General features: G+C 40.5%; 1 protein-coding gene across 10 annotated transcripts in view; it reads left to right on the top strand.

Annotated features, from left to right (window-relative positions):
• NR3C2 (nuclear receptor subfamily 3 group C member 2) overlaps nucleotides 1–19,691 on the top strand; it is a 190,276-nt gene that overhangs the window by 137,608 nt on the left and 32,977 nt on the right. For all 10 annotated transcript variants that reach the window (XM_038135797.1, XM_038135799.1, XM_038135793.1 and 7 more), the window contains one exon: nucleotides 2,744–2,860. In XM_038135797.1, the coding sequence (XP_037991725.1) occupies nucleotides 2,744–2,860 (117 nt within the window). The remainder of the gene's footprint in view (nucleotides 1–2,743; nucleotides 2,861–19,691) is intronic.

Raw genomic sequence — 19,691 nt, 5'->3', positions numbered from 1 at the left:
CAATTTCAGATATGTTGGGTTTTGGTTTGATCTTGAAGTTGAGGGGCCTTAGTGAGGCCCGGATGGGACATGCTGATTCCTTATGGGTGTCTTTGCTTTGCTGACTTACTTTACAAAATCTGTTTATTTGATTGCATGGAAGACTGAAGCCTTTTTTTTTGTTCATTGTAGATGTTAAATGAAAAACTGTTCATTATTTTATAGCTGCACTCTACATAGAGGGTTTGTTGGAATCTATTCTGTTTTTTTAAAGGGTTTTCAAGTTACTTTCATTAATGTAAACTTTATGATGGCTGTGGTTTGAAGAAATATGTAGAAATTAAAAAAAAATGTGAAGATTTTGTTTGCTGTTTGCCTTGCTTACTAGAAAAGCTAGTTATAGATTTTGTACCATACATTACTACTCAGAGATGCATGATTCAAAAATTGATGAACCTTTACAAAGTTATGTTTTCTGAAAGTATTTGATCTAGAGTAGATAGGTCACAAAGCAATAATTGCAGACTACTGAAAGAATTTGAAGGGTGATTTATGGAATATTCTGCTGTTGTGGGAATATTTCTTAGGAAGTCCTGTTGTGACAGTGTTGGAATCAAACATTACCACAACATTTAAAAATGCAATCCAAGTAATTATCCTGGAGTGCACAAACGGGAACTTTTGTATTAAACCCATTAGATTTTTAAAGCAGTAGAGAAAAATGTTGACTTAACAGGTATACACTTTTTTAGCACAAGCTGCCTTCAGGGTAGTTCTGCAAAGGGGTTCATTTTGCAGTGCTGGAGCTGACGTGTCTTATTAATAGCCTTCACCCGCCTGTGGAAGCCTAAAAATGGTATTGCAGTAGTATGATGTACAAAGGACATTGTACGAGTACTGAGCAAGTGCACCTGCATTCCTGGCAGAGAATAACTATTTTTCCCTTCTCCCTCCAGAAAAAGGTATATATGCCAGTATTTGTAAGGACATATAAACCATCTTTATGCTGTATATCATGATTTTAAATGCTTTTGTTTTCTCCTTTTATGTTACTTTCATGCTGTCTGCATGGTGGTTCTTTAGGGGATGTGCTCGAGTCAGTTCACAGCAAAAATACAAAGAGGAATTAAGCTGACTCTTCTCTTTCACGTCTGTTTTTGCATAGATCACATCACAAAATAAGCATTGTGTTATACACAGGTTTTCATTTTGTGATTAGCTGAGAATGTTATATTTTTCTTGTTTAGCAGGCCTACTTAAAGGCCAGCTGATAGATCTTGGTGCTGTCACTATATTGTACGACTTGATTTTATGCCTTATGTTACTTATTCTTCAATTATTTTGAAGTTTTGTTCTTTTTCATCTGTGTCACAGTGCTAGGTAAAGTCCCTTAAAAAAAAAAACCATATTTGCCCATCTGCTTCTTTAAACATCTAAAGCATTATCTAAATGATGCTACCTTTGTGATACTATAGTAACACTTCACTCAAATGAGATTGTTTTTCTTTGTGTGAGATGCTCAGAAGAGATTTGAGAAGCATCCCTGGTTTCAGTTCACTGTCTAGATAACATTGTAAGGCTGAAAGGAAGACAGGTGCAGAGATAGAAAATGACTTAGATGAAGTTTTAAGGCAAATTCCTGAAAGAGCCCAAAGCAGAAGCCAGGTCTCCTGTGTCCCATGAATATTCTCTTTATCTTTCCCAAGGAAGCATATTAGTATTGTAGAAAATAGCTTGGCAGACATATTTTATGCCTCTTGTCCTACATCAGTTTTGTCCCCTTGTGCATCTGCATCTTCATTCCCTCTCCCTGCACGTCAGCCCCTGCCCGTTCCAGTGCAGCTCTGCTCCTGACTTCTTCCAGCACTTCCCCTCCTCTCCTACAGCTGCTATTTGCTTTGGTCATTGGCTGAAACTTTATTTGCACATCTCTTGGGTTTCTGCACATTTGTTCCGGCCACCCCAGATCTCTGTGTGCCACCTCTGGATCAAGGCAGCTAAAACAATCTCTTCTCTCTTCTGCTGTCATGCTACATCAACCCTTGCAGCTTCCTTTATTCTTCCACATCAAATTCAAGCCCCCAGCTTTGAAAAGGCCACATGATAGTGCCCTTGCCTGAGACACTGCATTGGTTTGTTCCACCTGTGTTCCTCCCATGGAACAAAATGCCTTTTGAGTCCAAGTGCTTAAATGCCAGCCTGTTTCCCTGGTTGCCGTGTAGTTCCCTTCTGCATTAAATACCTGCTGTCCCTTCAGGGGTGCTTCTGTGGGGCTTTACAGAAATTAAATAATATAGTTGTGATTTAAGCCTGGTTGAAGAGAGTAGAGTATATGGGGAAAGTTAACCTCTGCTGTGCATTTCTGCTCTATATCCTGTACTTCATGAGCATGAGAATGTACTCAAACTTAGAGCTCTCAGACTGCTCTGTGATACGGCACACCTAAGAAGATCTAAAAAATCTCAAACCAATTGTCTGCTTTTCAATAGAAGAAAAATTCCAGTCCTGATTAGAAAAAAAAAGAAAAAGGAATGCGATCTCTCTTGAGGGTGACACCAAAACTCCTTCCCATATTAAAAAGAAGAGATGCTCATAATAAACACCCATGACAACTCACCAAGATCATTTGGAAAGGGTAAAGAATGGAATTTGAAGTGTCTTCAGTAATAAGAATCTCAAAATGAGTGCAAAACACCAGAGAAGAACAAATTGGAATTATGTAAATACAGCCTCTAATAATGCATTTTATTTTTGGTTCATTCAGGCCAGCACAATTACCTGTGTGCGGGAAGGAACGACTGTATAATTGATAAGATTCGGAGGAAGAACTGCCCAGCCTGTCGATTACAGAAATGTCTGCAAGCTGGAATGAATTTAGGAGGTAAGCAGAATATTAATAGTTCGGTCTCCTAATTTGATTAGGTGAAAACATTGGAAATGTGCAGCCTTTTTATAGTTCTGGCAGCTGCATAATCTCATAAATTTTAAGGTGGGATTATCCTGAAGAAGTGCTTAATAGCTGATAAACTCTATTGTCATTCTAAATTGGGGTTTGGTGCCTATTTTATGGCACAGAAAAAAGAAAAGTGGGTGTTTTATGATGACAGCAATTTTAGTGGAATACCATAAGCTAAAAATGTTCAACTATTGCATAGTTTTTTGGTTTTCTTTTTTTTTTTTTGAGGAGCATTCTCCTGAATACCGAAAAACATGTTACACCATCATGAAAGCAAATTCGCACCTCTCAACTTCTTTGATGCTTATTCAGCATTTTTGTTGATTTTTTCTGTGACTGTAAGAATGTGCAATAACTTTGATGATGTTACTGCATTGTTCGTATACCAACTACAATAAGGAAAAATGTTATTTTACTAATTACCAAAAGCATACTGAAAACAGTATGATAACACAATTTATAGGAGGTTTTTTTTCTGTTGTTTTAATCCTTCTTTGGTAATGGCTATGTGTTTCTGTCTGTGCTTCAGTGGATTTCCTGTCTCAAACCATCATCTGAGCAAATGCTATTACAAATGCCTTTCTTCCACCACTCCTGTGTTTATGATGTTGTCTGTGAACAGGGGTTTGGATACTGCTGCAGGTCCTTTCCCTGATGTACAGGGTTACCCTTCCTTTAGAGTGTTTTCACTGTACAGAAAATTACAACATGGTCACATTAATTCCTCCCTATATCAAAATTTACTTTTTGTCCTCCTGGACCTATTCTCCTGGCAGGTGAGTTTAGTTCCACAGACTGAGGTGCTTTGTCTTTCATAGGTTATGTGCAAAATCCTGGTTCCTGCCTGCTGCCTTTTTCTATCTCCCAGACTTCTTTTTTCTGTCTTGTCTCCTGGTAGAAATACTCAAACAAGCCACACCTTACTTTTTGAGAGAGAGAGAGAGCTGGTTAGGCTCTCTTTCAACCCCCTTCCCAATTTTGAGATACTACATTGTGCCCTAGGCCCCTTATTTCCTTCTCCTGAGGGAAAGCAGCCAGATCGTGGCATGCTGGGGAGGTGACAGCTTTTCCTTGGTTTTGATCTGCACTGTTCAACCTAGCAAGGGAAACAAAATGCCTTTGTTTGATGAAGCAGGAGCTTCATGGTAGTAGCTCCTTCATCCCAGAAAACTGGTGCTGAAAATCATTGTGGAGCAGGGAGGTCAGCTCTCTGCAGTGCTGGGAACGTTGCTGCATCCTGCTGGCAGCTGGTGTAGGGCACCCCCCTGGCTGTGCCCTGTGCAGTGCCAGTGGAGCTCCAGCAAACTCAGGGCTTGAGAGCCTTAGGAAAAGGCAGCAGGGGACACTTCATCTGCAATGTCGTGAGTTCATCCCTATGATGTCCAGCTGGGTTTCAAAGGATGTGTTCCCATGATGTCCTCTGCAGAAAAGCAAGGCAGGAGGGAAACTTTGCTAGAGGAGGCTGCTTCCTTTTTTTGCCTTTTTATTTATTTTTTTTTAAATACTGACTAGAATGCTGTAAATGAGGAATGCATTGAGAAATCCTCTCTTTTGCTGGAGCTTGGTAGGCTGCTCGAAATCATAATTTGTGACCTGTGTTTGTTGCAGCTTTGGGTCCCTCACTACAAGAAAGACATTGAGGTGCTGGAGTGAGTCCAGAGAAGGGCAGTGAAGGTGATGTAGGGTCCCAAGCACAGGTCTGATGAGAAGTGGCTGAGGGAGCTGAGGTTGTTTGGCTCCTTTGAAAAGGAGGCTCAGGGGCCTAATCACTCTATACAACTGCCTGAAAGGAGGGTTTAGCCAAGATGGTGATCACTTGGTCTCTCCTTACATGAAACAAGCTGCAGGATGAAAGAAAATGGCCTTAGGTTGTGCCAGGTGAGGTTTAGATTGGATTTTAGGAGAAATATCTTCATTGAAACATTGGTCAGACACTGAAATGGTCTGGCCAGAGTGGAATTACTATCCCTGGAAGTGTTCAAAAAATGTGCAGATGTGGCACTTGGGGACCAGGCTTAGTGCTGGACTTGGCAGTGCTGGGTTAGGAGTTGGACTTGATGTTCTTGGAGGTCTTTCCCCAGCTTTAATGTTCCCCGACTTTAATGTGACTCTTTGACCTGGAAGGCCAAGTCTGCCTCTGCAGTGTGCAGCTGGCACACACTTGAGATTTGCAGTTCAGCGGTTTCAGTGATTTTCATCACAGAGTGAATCTTCAGGGGAAATTCTCACTCTTGATTTGATCCCTTTATGCCACGTAAGGGAGCCAAAATGTGATAAAGGAGGTCTTTCCATCACTGCCATGAACGAGATGGCAGAGGAACAGTTCTGCATTTCCATGCACTGCAGTGCCTTCTGCTTGGTCAGAGAGGGAAAGGGTAGGCTGGAGGGAGAGGGGAGGGCTGCCAGAGAGAGGTAAAGCACCCTCAGCCCAGAGGCAGCATTGCTGTTTTGCTGTTTAGAGAGCCTCAAGGACTCCCAAATCATGCTGATGGACCTTCCAACCTTTGAGCCAGCCCAGCTCTGGCAGGAAATGCTGGGAGCTTAAGGATTTTTCTCTGCTTAGGCCATCTATCTCCGGTGGTGAGCTCTGCATTGGGCATTTACAGAGGAGTGACACAGCATCTCAATTTTGGGAGCTTCTGTGGGCTGTTGCAGGGCATTTCTGATATGTTGGAGATCATCACAAAAAATGGAGGTGGAAGTGGCAAAAAGAGATATTAATTAATATTTGAAAACTGTGCTTTCATATAAAATGCCGTGGTTTGGTACTAAACATTTTTTTTCATATTTAGCTTGAAGAGAATGAGTAAGGTCATATTATGGAGATACATTGGGGGTTGTAGTTTCATGTAGTCAGTCTGTTTTGCCAAGCATATACATTACTCCAGTAAAAATGGGCTTTTACCTGTTTCTAGTTTGGACTTAAAGGCAAAATGGGCAAGTATGTTATTAGGTAGTATGAACAGTAAGGAGCTGGAGAAAAATGAATTTATAAATGCAACTTAGTTTAAAGTTCTCTTTGCAGCAGAGTACTCTCTGTAGCTGTGACACGCTGCATTGTACTGTGCTCTTGGTGGAATAGGGCTAAGCTCAGCTCTCACCCTCCAAAGAAAAGCAAATATAAAAACAAATCCCAAATCCCAAATTGTATCAGAGGTGCTGATGTGCTTGGTTCATGACAAATAGAGTAAGAGGATACGCAGAATGGTCATCAGCATAGCTCAGGTATGGAAAGTCTGCAAGTTGCTGAAACCATGAGCATTTATTTTCCACATGTACATAACTATGATGTTTTATCCCCTCATTTAAAGAGAAAACCACAAAACACCAAACCTCCAGTGGGTCTAGAAGAAATGTTGCGTTAGGGAACAAGGTCATGTCTGCCATGGGCTGAAAAAGAACTTGACTCTCCTTTGCCACCCTCCCCATGTACAGATGGGAGTGAAGGACTCCGGGCTGCCCCATCCAACTCCTCCCACTTACAGAAATAGGGGGGTTATGAAGCAAATTTTGTAATTTCACAGTTTGAGATTGTCTTCCTGCTCTTACTGAAGATACTAATCTCTATAATGGAAAACTGGAAATCAGAAATAGTGTTCCATGTTTCCTGCAGCACGTTTTTGCACAATCTCTGATTAATCTACTGATCTTTTTTCTTAGGTTTTTTTTTTCCTCTTTTGGTAACATTTTTTCTCAGTATTTTTTAAATAGTAAAATAGAGTGCTTTTGTACTCTGTCAGTCTTTCTGTTTTGTTTTGATGGCATAACTTCCGCTTTCCAGCATGCTAATTTTAAAATTTTTTCATTAAAAAAAATATTTTGGCTGATGGCAGCACGCTGTGATTAGGCACCTTGTAAAAAATACATGTAATTCAGTGATACAAAATTCACCTTTTTGTGAATGCTCAGCCAAAATAATTTGGCAGTTTTATTGTTTACCTCCTCATTTTGTTTGTTGAAAAATTGGAGCATTTTCTAAGCTCTTACATCCTTTAATAATCTTTAGAAAGTTATTCATCAAGTCAGCAAATAATTTACCTAATTATGTTATTGTCTCGATTTTTGTTTTGATTTTATAAGAAGCATCTGCAACCTGTAATTTCTGCAAAGCCGAAGTTGCCAAGTATCACATTAAATCATCCTTCTCATTTTTAGAAGGTATGTGTGTGCTCTGCAGACAGCTATATCCCGTTTGGCAAGTAGGACTCCAAAACTTTTTTGGGAATCATATTTTGTTTGTTGTTTTGTTATCTTTTTTTTAACTCCAGTGACATATGCTAGGCTTAATTGTTGGAAGAGATTCAGAGTGAGCAACTGCACTATAAAGGTATGCTGGCCCATTTTTAGTTTATGCTCTTTTCAAGATTCCGTAATTAATTTTCAGTTAATTATGGACCAGAACGACTTCATGGATTTGGGAAGTTTCTTCCAGCATATGCTGCGATTGGATTTGGCGAGGCTCTTGCTTTTGCACGAGACGTTTTCGTTTGGCTCCCGCCTCGTGCTGCTGTTCCTCAATTGTGTCTGTCCCTGTGGTGGCTCTGGGGCATGTCACAGTGACACCCCCAGTCCCATACCTTGGCATAGAGTCTTATTCCACCACCAGCTGCATCCTGTAAGGCAGCAGCCCCTGGGATGTGTCCTACATTGCCAGCAGGGTGGCACAGAGCTTCCTGATGTCACTCCCATGTGCTGAAGCCTGGACAATGGGAATGTTTTATGTGGTGTCATTTGAGGTGACTGCCACCTCCCTTTCCTGGGCAGATTGATCCTCATACCTCGGATGAGACCTAGTGACCAGGCATCCCTCCCTGTTCTACATATTCAGAGAAGGTTCCTCTTCTGCCATGGGATGTGCCATACATGCAGAGGGGACAAAAATGTGTGGAAAGATCAGCATCATGTAGGGCTGGAATCCTTCCCTGCCTCAGCTCCCCTGTGAAACACTGCCGAGACCTCCCGGCAATGGTATCCCACAGCAGTGAGGAGCAGCTTGCTGAGGGACCCTTTGGATCTGGAAGGGACATAAAATAGATTTCACCTTGCAAATTACACAGTTCATCATTCTGTCGGCAGAGGCTGCCTGTGAAATCCGAGTCTTGGGTCCGCATACATTTACATATGTAAGACACTTTGTGCACAAGATGCTAGGCGTGATTTGTAGGCTTCACTGGCAGATACCCTTATTTTTAATACATTGAAATATTTCAATAATCTGAAAAATAGGTTAATTAAGTAATAAGATACAGTACTTCAGCTTTTTGCCCAGCTTTCTATTTTCTGTTTAAGAACTCATACTAGTAGGGTTTTAAATTGCACTATTATTTTCAGTTACTGGAGCTTATATGGTTTATAGTATCATTGCTCCTATCTTTTTGAGAAAAAAGAAAGAGAAAAAATCTGAAAACCTGGGGAAAACATAAATACAGCAAAAGTCTATCGTCTTATTTTTATTTAAAATTTTCTACTAACCGTGATTTCATAAATTTTGAAGGAAAATAAACCCCTTTGTTTAAGGCACAAGCAATTTGAGTTATACATATGGTTAAATTTTATTTTTCATTTAAACTTTAACTGCAAAGTATTTTGAAATGCCATTAACCTTAATGCATTTTTATTTGCATTTATTATGTAGCATTTTCTTCTGAGGTAATCCAGTCAATAATTTTTTAGCTTGAACATTCAGCTGGGTTTTTATCAGTTGTTTCAACAGACCTTTAAAAACACCAGCAGGTTGGAAAAGACCTTTAAGTAATAAACAATACTATTAAGTAATAAGTAATAAATAAGTAATAGATAATTTGCCTGTTGCTTATAAACCTGGCATTGAAGATGTTGTAGGAGCCAATTTGTTCAGCAGTTAAATTTTCCTGCTTTTGTGTCCATCTCACTCCATGTATAGTGCTCTTGCCCTGCTCTTGGTGTGACCCCCTAACATTCCAACTTGAATAATCCTTATGAATGGAATGTTTAGATTGGATGTTAGGAAAAGTTTCTCCACTGAAAGGGCTGTCAAGTATTGGAAGAGGCTGCCCAGGGAAGGATGTTTTCCTTCAGAAACCACGTAGATCTGGTGCTTAGAGACATGGTTTAGTGGTGGACTTGGCAGTTTTGGGTTAATGGTTGGACTCAATGCTTTTAAAGGTATTTTCCAACCTAAATGATTCTGTGATTCTTGAATACTGTAGATAATTATGAGAACAGTCACATGCAACAACTATTAAGAAATTATTTGTGAATGACAGTTAAAAATGCAGAATTTTGAAGAGGACTGGTAATGTCAGAGTAATCTCTTGGGCATCAATTAAAAGCAATATTCAAAGTGTGTCCTTGTACTTGGCTTTTTGCTGATGATTTTATTCTGTGTGCGAAGGCAGCTGGAGAAGATGCACTGTAGTGGTTCAAGAGCCCACACCTCAAACTCCCAATCGGGTTCATGCTTCGTTTTTTTCACATTTTCCTGATTCCAGCTCTCCCTTCTGCAAGTGCCCAGCTGCCAGCAACATTTGTCTTGCCTCCAGGAACAGCCTTTCAGGCTTTTGGCATGGGGCTGCTGGACTCCAGACTTCCCGTTCTATCTTCTGGACTCTCCACTGTACCGTTCAAGGCACAGCCCCCTTGGTTGCCAGCCTTGCAAAAGAGCTGTATCCCTGCTGGGCTCCTGCTGGAAGTGTGTGTCCCAGCCTGCCTCGTGTTCTGCAGTGGTGCTGTGCACGCAGGCTCTGGGGGTGCTGTCAGATTTTGGCTGTGCAGCACTCCCTGTGCAGGCTCAGAGCCTGCTCTTTCCCCAGAGCTTCACATTCTGTACATGGTGCCTTGCTTTGGTTCAAAACACAAGATGGATGATCACAGTTTTCTAAGAGGAAGATTTTCAGCATTTCTCAAAGTTGTTATGTGCAGCTCTTGGTGATGTTTTGTTTTTTCCTGAATCACTAAATTATCACTTCCACAGCGATATTATTATTACAGTTTCCTTCCACAGTGCTGTAAGTCCATATCCTTTTTACTCTTCCTCACAGTAAAAGCGCAGTCTTTGCCATGAAAGCCTGCCTGTGTCTCCTGTTCCTCTTTTTCCAGAGCTGCTGGTTGTCACCAGAAGCCTTTAGAAACCTGCCCCTGTGGTTTGTGATGATGTGTTTCCATTACTCACTTCCCCATCATGAGAGAAGCTGTAGGAGCAGGAGGAACTTGTCCTTTTCACCGAGCTGTTGCTTCAGAGAATTTCCACCTGAATAACAGGGCATGAAGATTTAACTTGCCATGCTTGCAACAGCCTTGGCCAAAGTAGGGTGGGCTCACAATGCTGAATTGTGGTTTTTGTTATTAATCTTATTTCCTGCTTTTTTCTGCCCACCAATTCCCAAGGGCATGGCTTTCCATTTTTTCTATCTGTGTTTTGCTAAAATAAGTGTGAGGTGTGGCAGGCCTACCTGGCTCAAAAAGCAGCCCTTGGAGTCCAATGGCAGTAGAATGAACATTTCCCAGCAGGTTATGAAGGGAACATTGAGCACATTTAAGTCTTAGAAATACACAGCAGAGAGAAGCTGGTGTTTAACAAAGAGGGAGGCAAGGTGAAGGCGCTGCATGGAGTGTTTCTAAACCACCCAGTACACGTCTTCCTGCACACTGGGGCTGGTGATTTGTGTGCTTTTGTGGTTCTCTGCCATCAGCTTTCCCAGATCATACAAACGGGTGATGGTACAGATTTGTCATTACCCCAGGTAATGCTTGATATTTCCTACAGAGTTCAGGGTGATTTATTGAAGCAGGAGATTAACAGGGTTATACTCTTTTTTCTTTTTTAATGACTAATCATGAACTAGATGGTGAAAAATATGGCCAAGATGACTGCAGAAGATAAACAGCCTGGTCGTATTTCACAGGTGGCTTTGCTGCTCTGGGAAGTGGGGTAGATAATTTCTAGAAGATGAGGGACAGACCAGCAGCATTCAGTGTATTAGAAGTAAGAAGTATTTCTGTCATTTGACAGAAATCTGAGTTGATAAAAACTGGGGATATGGAAGTCATACAGATGAGGAGACAAAGGATCTCACAATTTTTGTTGCTTGGGGGTAAAAAATCAAGTGGGTGTGGTAATGACATACCCAGAAAGACCTCAGAGGGAAGGCAGCACTTACAAAGCTTAGTTCTAGCAAGAACAAAAATGAAACACCCTTTACCATGGAGTGGAAGTCTGAGCACTCAAGATATAGAAAGAGAGGTGCTGGGGCACAGTTTGGTTTTGAAGGACTCTGAAACACTTGTTGAGAACCTTTGTCTCCAATGTAAATATGCAGTTTTATACATGGTAAGTGTCTGTCAGGGTTTTATCGTGTTGTGATCAGGATGGAGGGCACATAAATCATGTAACAGACAGGGAACATTTGGTATCAACCCAAATAAATGTAAGAGAGAAGACTTGGATGAGGAGTGCCTTGCAGGAGTCTGGATGGGAATGGGTGTCGTGGGAGGAGCATTGTCGCTTGGCATAAGGCAGAAACCAGTGACCATAGCCGAGAGTACTCAGTCTGGTGCAGTCAAAGTCTGTTCTCCAAAGTTTCCTTAACTTTCTTTTACATAAAATTATTACCAATGCTCACAGTTCAAGCTGCTGGTGTTTCATTCCAACAGGTGTCTTGGAGTTGTAGGTGATCTCATCGTTGCATTTGTTGTTGACATTTTGCTGCTTGTCTTTATTTGATGTCAAATAGAATAATCAAAACCACTGATGCATTTTGTAGACAACTCTTAGCTCAAGAATTATTAAATTTGCCATATGCTTGAAGAATGAATAAATAATCAGTAAAAAATGAGTTTTGGGAGCATCTGAAAAGGACTGATTAAGATTGGCTTTCATCAACATTATAATTTACTTTTGTAAGCCTTTTTTTAAGGCTTTGTTTATAGGTTGATTTAAATATTTAGTAAATGCATTTCTTTTGAAATTAATGAAGAAGTACAAGAGAGAGTTTTATATACCAAAAATGTTAGATGTGAGATTGTGTTATGTGATTTTGGGATTTAATATGCAATATATATGGGGGGAAATTTTCATACTTTAGCCATTTCTCATTAAAAAGCTTTATCAAAACCAGCTTGATTTGATTTTAACAGGAAACCACTAATTGGCATTTGGTGAAAGTTGTTCCCACACAGGGAGGAGTACCCCTATGAAACTGTTATTTTTCATTTAATTATCACTTTGAGGATTGCTGAGAAACAAGCAAATGTGTTAGACATTTTCCCTGACAACCTAAATATTCCTGTAAAATGCACTTTGGATCTTGGCTTTCTTTTGTCACTTCTGTCCGCTGTCTCTTCATAAATGCTTAGCCTGAAACTCAACTTAAAAAAGGGATTAATTCCTCTGTCTCTTACCCAAACACTTCCCAGTGCTCATCCCCATCCCACATGATAGATAGGTGGGTAACCTGAGCTTCACCCTTGGGTCAGACCTCAAAATACTCAAGATTTGATCTGGGTTTTCACCAGAAAAGAAGATTTTTGAGGCAATTGCTGTGTGGAAACGTTGGTGTGAGATGCCACCTCCCTGCAGGTGTTTGCTTTTCACTGCTCAGTATCTCAAGCCGTAAGTGTAATCAGAAGAAAACGTGGATTTTTCATTAAAATATCACAAGATTTCTCATTAAGTGGGCATGTAATTACTCAGAATAGTGTTCTTCCAGAGTGGTTCCTTGTTATACTGAAAGGACATCTGGAGTACTGTCCTGTTGAGGATCCAGTAATAATTCTAATGATTACATGTATAACAAAGTAGAGAGTAAATATGTAAATCTACAAATTTGGCTCAGAACTCAAAAAAGCATCTTCAGTTCCAGTGGTGGAAAGCAACGTGATGGCACTTTGGTACAGACTGGGATGTTGAGAAGTGCAAGTTGAGGCATGGGGAAATGGCATACTTGAGAGCAACTGCTGAGGGAGAGCAGGGAAGAAAGGAGAGCACAGTTGTGTGATGATCATGAGTTAAAGTCAGCGAGGTGAAATTGTTGCAAAAATAGGCAAAGTCTTATGTGATGCCAAGGAATCGTTCTGTTTCTTGTCAGACCTGGCAAGTGTGGGCCTGATGATTGTGTCTGGTTTCAGCACTTCTGGGCAGGGTGGTGGGGATGGGGCAGCCTTGCAAAATTGTCATGTGTGTTCCTGTGCCAGTTGGTGGGATTGCAGCACCTATGGCACCTTTGTGAAGGACGTGTCTCTCATGTCTTCTGGGACTTGTCCAGTGTGAATGTATCTACAGGTCCCTTGTTAACCTGTTCTGTTTTCACACATCAGGTCTTTAAATTTAGAAAGGTTCCTTTAAGATCTAACCTGGATCTTCCTGAAATTTCATATCATGTATCTGAAGAAAGGTGTGTGCAGATTAGAGACTGTCCAGGGAAGAACAAGGATAATAAGATGCTTAGGAAAAGAAAAAAGAAGCAAAGAGTCAAAGAAACTCATTTCATGTTAGTGTAGGAGAGGCTTTAAGAAGGTCATGATACCGGTCTTTCAATTCAAAAAGAGGACAGGAATGATAAGTTGTTCTTTTTGGCCACTGGGGGAATGATGGGGAGAAATCAACTTTACTGCAGACAAAAATGACGCAACCTTGGAGATGTTGGGAGAACACTGAGTGGTTATATAGTGGTGGGATATTGTGGAATTCTCTTTATTGGAGATTAATAACATACTGAGTTGGGCAAAGTTCAATTGATCCTGCTCAAGGCGATCGGATAAACTGCTTCAGATACATTGTTTCTGTGCTTTACAGGCCTGTGCTCCAGCAGCTTTGCACTGCAACATTTATTAGAATCTGTTCCAAACAAAGCAAAATGCAAACACTTCTGAGATTGTTCCATAAGTAACCAAAGTAATATTTACCTAGTTGCAGTCTGTTTTATTAGGAGTTTAAATCCAAACTAGAATAATGAACCAAAATACATCCAGGTGAACATAATGAATATAGTACCCTATTACTATTGAAATGTGCATCCGAAGCTCTTTCTTCTATCTGTGTTGTACCTCCCTTTTTGGTATCCAGATGTAAGCCAAGAATAAGAATTGCACTTATGGATGGTCCTGGCTCTTTGCAGGGTCTGACCAAAGGCAGATAAAATGTGACATTTCCATTCATGCGCATTTACTCCTTGTCTTTAAGCTGTCCAGTCCTGTCAGATTAAAGTGTTATTTATTAATCAGTAAACAGTATGCCAGACTATGTCATTGTTTCAGTTATGCCTTCAATTTCATTCCACTGAATTCAATCATTAAATTGGAGCTACCTGTCCAGTAAAAACTTCTTTCTTCCAGTGGAGGATAAGAAATTAGGTAATTTTCTTCACTTTGTTTATTAGACTGCTGATTCCTCAGGCTCAACAGCAAGCGATAGCATTTTCTATCACTTTCTCCTCTGGGTCACAGCTGTCCGAAACAGATTTTAAAATTTATTTTGCCATGTGAAGCCAGGACCTTTGTTTTCTTCCTTACCATCTGCAGTCTTCCTTTCTTTGCATATTTAGACAGACTACTGGGTCTCTTCGGCATATCCCAAACACTACTGCAGAAATCACCCTTGAAAGGCTTCTGCTTTGCAAGAGTCGAGTCCTTTTGGCAGCGTGTCTTACGTGATAAAGTAATTTTGTGCTCTCCTTTTAAGTCCCTGTACAAGTTGTCCCTCCTTCAGTAGTTGCTTTTCGTTTGCTTCCTCCCCTTGGTCTCTCCAGTTAAAGCAGTGACTCGTCTGCTTGTCCATGTGCCTCCCAGATTTGTACCTGATCCTTCCTTTCACACATGGCTCAACAGGAGTTGGACTCATGGATCCTTGTGGGCTCCTTCCAGCTCAGGATATTCTATGATTCTAACACTTGGGGTCACAGTTAGAGGTTCTTCGTCTTCTGGAGCTACCTGAAACTCAGTGGTTTGCTTTCCTAAGTGGGTAATGGGTTTTATGGAAGCTTTAGGGTCCTATCTTGGTTGTTCCTTCTGTGTTTCTGGAAGAAAATAAGTGTGTTTGAGTGCACTTTGTAGGGAAAATGGAGTAATGCTGTGAGATCTTATTTGCATTACTGCTTTTCACTTTATTCCATGCATTCTCAGGCATATGTGTGTGTGTGTACATATGAAGTCTGTATTATTCTTTAGAAATTTCTCAGCAAAATCTCATTCCCATTGTGCTAGACAACTAAGTGAAAAAACGTCTGTACCAAGATAGCTCAAAATTTTCATGTCAAGATACAACAGATTTGGGGGAAGGGAAAACACTATTTGTGGTAGCAGTAAAATAGCTAATGAGAACAGATGTCAGCTCATTGAAGTAAGTGAGGCAAAGTCACCAGGCAAACATGATGAAAAGATTCAGAGGAGAAAAGAGTGGCATTTTGATGGAGCATTTATTGTACAAAGGTGGAGGCGCTGAGTGAGGGCTTGGAGAAGAATCTACTTTGAGTCAGAGCTGCCTCGAGGGGAGAATTGGCACCTTTGGTAACTGTGGTGCAGCAAGGTCCTGGAGGTTGTTTTTGGAGAGCAGAGGGAGGTGGTAGTGGCAGGGTGTGCAGGGAAATCCTCAAGCATTTGGCATGGGGTGGAAGGGAGAAAGCTGGCAGCTGTGGAGGCTGGGCAGGAGGTGGTGCTTGTAGCTCAGGTGTGGGGCTTGGGCACTGGGCCTCAGTGGAGGAACCCAAGTGTTTGAAATGCAGGTGTTCACTGGCTTGGATACAGAGTTACAGGTGGCCACAGTGAGTTTGTTTTGCAGCATACTGTCTACCCTCAGGCTGCCTAGACCACTAGTGGTACAACACACACTTAGAAATAACCCCAAATTAAACCTCATCTGAAGTGCATATAGTGATTTGCACCTCCCCTGCCTTGTCTTTTATATTTTGTGTATTTACCCCAATTGCTGCTTTCTCTTCTCCTTTACATCTTTTTTAAACATCCACCACTTTTTGTGTCCTCTGCTGTGTCCATTCTGGTTTCCCCTCTCTCTCCACTGAAGCTCTCTGCTTTACACTAGAGGTAGCATATGTATTTATAATGTGCTTTTGATATTCCCCCCTGGATTCAAACATGCAAAGAATATAATAAAAATCTGTTGGGTCAGGATCAGCTTGGTCCTCGCTCTGGCAGAGCTTTATAGATGGGATTAAATAAAGATCTTAGTCACCTAAATGATGACTTTAGGTATACAGTACATGATTTTCTGATGGACATCAAGGCAAGCTCTGAATATCATCTTTAAGAAAAAATAAATTTAGATTCCAGGGGAGTGCCATCGCAAGTCTTGTGATGCACCCTACATAGAACTACAGCTTATTTTTTAAACTTCAGACTTAGCTTACTGTTTTTACTTTCTGAGTACTGGAAGCAAGTGTGAATCTGCTGAGCGTTTTACATTGTTCATCTTCTAAATTTGAGCACTAAAAACATTTTGTTTTTTGACGTTTCCGGATCCCATTTTTTTAACAACAGTATGATGAAAATTATTAATTTTGAGCCTATGAAAAATAGTGATTGAGTCTGTGGAGTACATAACTTAATATTTTTATATTCCCTGGGCACAAAGGGAGTATATAATGTATATAATCTACATATATTATCTCCCTCTAGACCCAACTTGTATAGTATGTTGTAAGTTTGTCATAGTAAATGACAAACTTCTAAGTTTACTATGATATTTTTGAAAAGAGAGTGTGGTAGTTTACCTATCTTGTGGCTACCCTAAACCCTCAAGCTTTACCCTTAAAAATAAGGAATGCCATAATGTAGCTGATGTTCATGTTACTTTGTATTCCAACACCACTTTACAATAGGGCCACATCCAGATAAATGTCCTATTATTGGACCTAGAGTAGCATTCCCTGTTGCAGATAACTAGAAACCTATTCAGCATTTCACAGGTGGCACAAAAACGTCCATCCTGAGATGGCAGGATCCCTGTTTCAGCTTTGGGACAGGAGACTTCCATGTGAGGGGTCAATACTAAGGAACCAGCTGTCCAGCTGACTTGCATCTTACTTGTTCCACTATTTATTGTTAGAGCAGCAGAGAATGGCTTTTGGAAGTGCGTTTTTAAAATCCAGGTTTGTGACTTTTTAAATGTTACACCTTATTTCTTTTAATTGGAGCATAAGGACCGCCTAAAATACTCAACAAAAGTCATTATAGATATTTGAGATTTTAACCTCGGGAATATCTGCAGTGTCTTTCTCTATTGTTTGTTTTTCTTCACCTGTTACTCTGTCTCAGGTGATTGAAAAATAGGAGAATTCTAACATAATATTCTGCCTGCAACAACACTGAACAGGGGGGCAAAAAGTCCTGCAGTCACTGCTACACAGACATTTGGATGAAACCCTTGTCCTAACCCCAGACAGGCTTCAGACTTCAGCTTTGTCACTGGAAATGCCCCAGCTTGCTCCATCCCCTGGTCAGTGTGGGGAGCCAGGGATTCCCTGAGCGTTTTCAGGGAGCAATCCTGATGAGCGTGGCTTTTACTCTCCATTTCAGAGGTGGCTTTTGTAGCTGGTATTGGAGTGAGAGAGCAGATGTGAAAAACAGCTTTTAAAGAGCACCTCGGAGTATGTGCTGCTCAGTTTGTATTTAGTCTTTACTTGTTGGTTTCTGTGGGAGTTACCAAACCAGTTGAGCTACAGTGCTGGCATGAAGCCAAATGAAAAATACAGTTTTCTTCACTGTAAACATGACTGTCAAGCAGTAATGTTTTTCTCAGCTTCATTTTAAAGGCATTATAATGGAAGAAAATGAAACTAAACCACATTTTTATGCCAGTTTTATACGTGGAAGAATTTCTTGGGTTTTTTTTTTTTTTCTTTTAATAAAAAACTCTTGGAGAATAGAACATACAAACTTATGTCTTAAGTATGTGATCAGTTATCTGTGCTGCAAGGTACTTGATGGAGTTGGTAAACCATCACTTTTTTATTCTGGTATAGTTATGGTGTAAATGCATTTTTTTTTGCCTCTGTAAACATGAAAAATTTGTAGAGTTCTTTTTGTTTAGTCCTATTTTAAGAAAAGAAAAAAAAATAGTGCCTGAAGAACTTAATGAATAATAGCAGCAAACACTAATCTCTATCTCTTCAGGCTTACTTTTAAACTCTGTTTTCAGTGTCCAGTGGCTCTGTTAGCTCATTATCAGACATTCAGCTGAGCTTGCTCATCGTTGCTTTGCTTTTGGGATTTTTGTTGAAAAATCTGTAAGTCCAGCTTTGCCTTTCTAAGATAAATGCAAACTATATTTAGTGCTCACAGTGATTTCACCAGGACATCCTCATGTAGGTGCAACTACATCACATGGGGAACAACTGCATTTTAATTTCCTTTTCAGTTTCAGGACTGAACTTTCCAGGATTGTCTACTTTGCCTATAACTCATTCTGATTTATTTTGCAGACTGAGGAAAATGCTTGTTTAACAAAATTATCAGCTGCTGCTTTATAAAGTGGATTTTTGGATATTAGAGTTGAAAATGACATCTTGAAGAATGGATGTTGCATCCATGTAGCTTGACACACCAGAGGATTAAAAAAAATCCTTCACTTGTGCTTCTTTGTTTGAATGAGCTTTTTAAAGAATTTCATATCAGAAAAGTAAAAAATAGGATCTGAACAAACTTTTAGAAGAATCTCCTCACAATTCTTGTGTCTTGAGACAGATTAAGCTGCAGTGAAACCTTTGCTGACAGATACGTGTCTCACCTCTTCTTTATGACTCCAAATGGACAGCTATTCTTAGGTAGCCTATGCTAATGTTTTTTGGTAATTAGGAAGTTTTTAAGTAGATGTGGTTAGCTGAACAAAAGAACTTTAAATTTATTAGGAGCAGTACATTTTTATTTGCATATTCAATCATTTTATTAAAAAATTCAACTTGCCTCACTTGGTCTGTATGTTTGCAGGCATGGAGGAAATAAGGAATTCTCAAAGGGAGACATACATCCTGAAGTGAATCAATGAAATTAATTTCCTTCACCTAATTTCCTCCAGCTCTCAGAAGGGAAAGCGATAAAAGTTAAACAAAGATCTCTGAAGTTCTCTGTAGGCTATCTGTGGGTTGTTTGCACTGAGATCAGACAGGAAGATCTTTCATGGTGTGATGGAAACGACTACAAACTGATGTTAGGATTTTGGACTCCCTGCTCCATGCAGGATGTGCTGCAGTAGCAGTGAATTTTATTTTTACCTTTTGAATCCCATAGTCAAGGAGCATCTCTTTGGGCACCTTCAAGATCTTGTCTATGAGTAGTAACATCACTGTTTTCTGTAGCAGTGCCTCATGTTTACCCTAATAAATAATTTTTTTCTGTTGAAACTTGGGATGAACCATCTCCTCTGAGTTCAAGTTACTGTCCCAGTAAGGAAGTGTTGAAAACAGCAGGCTGTTGTTGCACTTGGGTGTGCATTGTCCTGGACCCTGGGCGTCTGTATCCTGCCTCGCTCATTCCCAGCCACTGGCTCTGGGCAGGCAGCCCCAGTGTCAAGGAAACAGTGACATATTCATGGCTGCTGTCACCAGAAATGGTCTGAGGGCAGCAGCAGCTCTGGTGTTGAAGGGGGTTTCTTAAAGCATTGGTTTGTAGAAGAGTAATGAGGTGGTTCTGTGGGTCTCGCTGGGGAGTTTCCTGCAGTGTAAATAAAGAGGAGCAGGAACAAGCGCGTAGAGCAAGCTTTGAAAGCATCCCAGGAGGACGTGGCATGGCATGCTGGGCTAGAGCGGAAGTGAACATTTTGGAGAGGTGG

The sequence above is a fragment of the Motacilla alba genome, chromosome 4, assembly GCF_015832195.1.
Source record: "Motacilla alba alba isolate MOTALB_02 chromosome 4, Motacilla_alba_V1.0_pri, whole genome shotgun sequence".
Taxonomy (NCBI): domain Eukaryota; kingdom Metazoa; phylum Chordata; class Aves; order Passeriformes; family Motacillidae; genus Motacilla; species Motacilla alba.
Note: the sequence above shows the minus strand (reverse complement) of the source record. Positions and strands in the feature narration are given on the sequence as shown.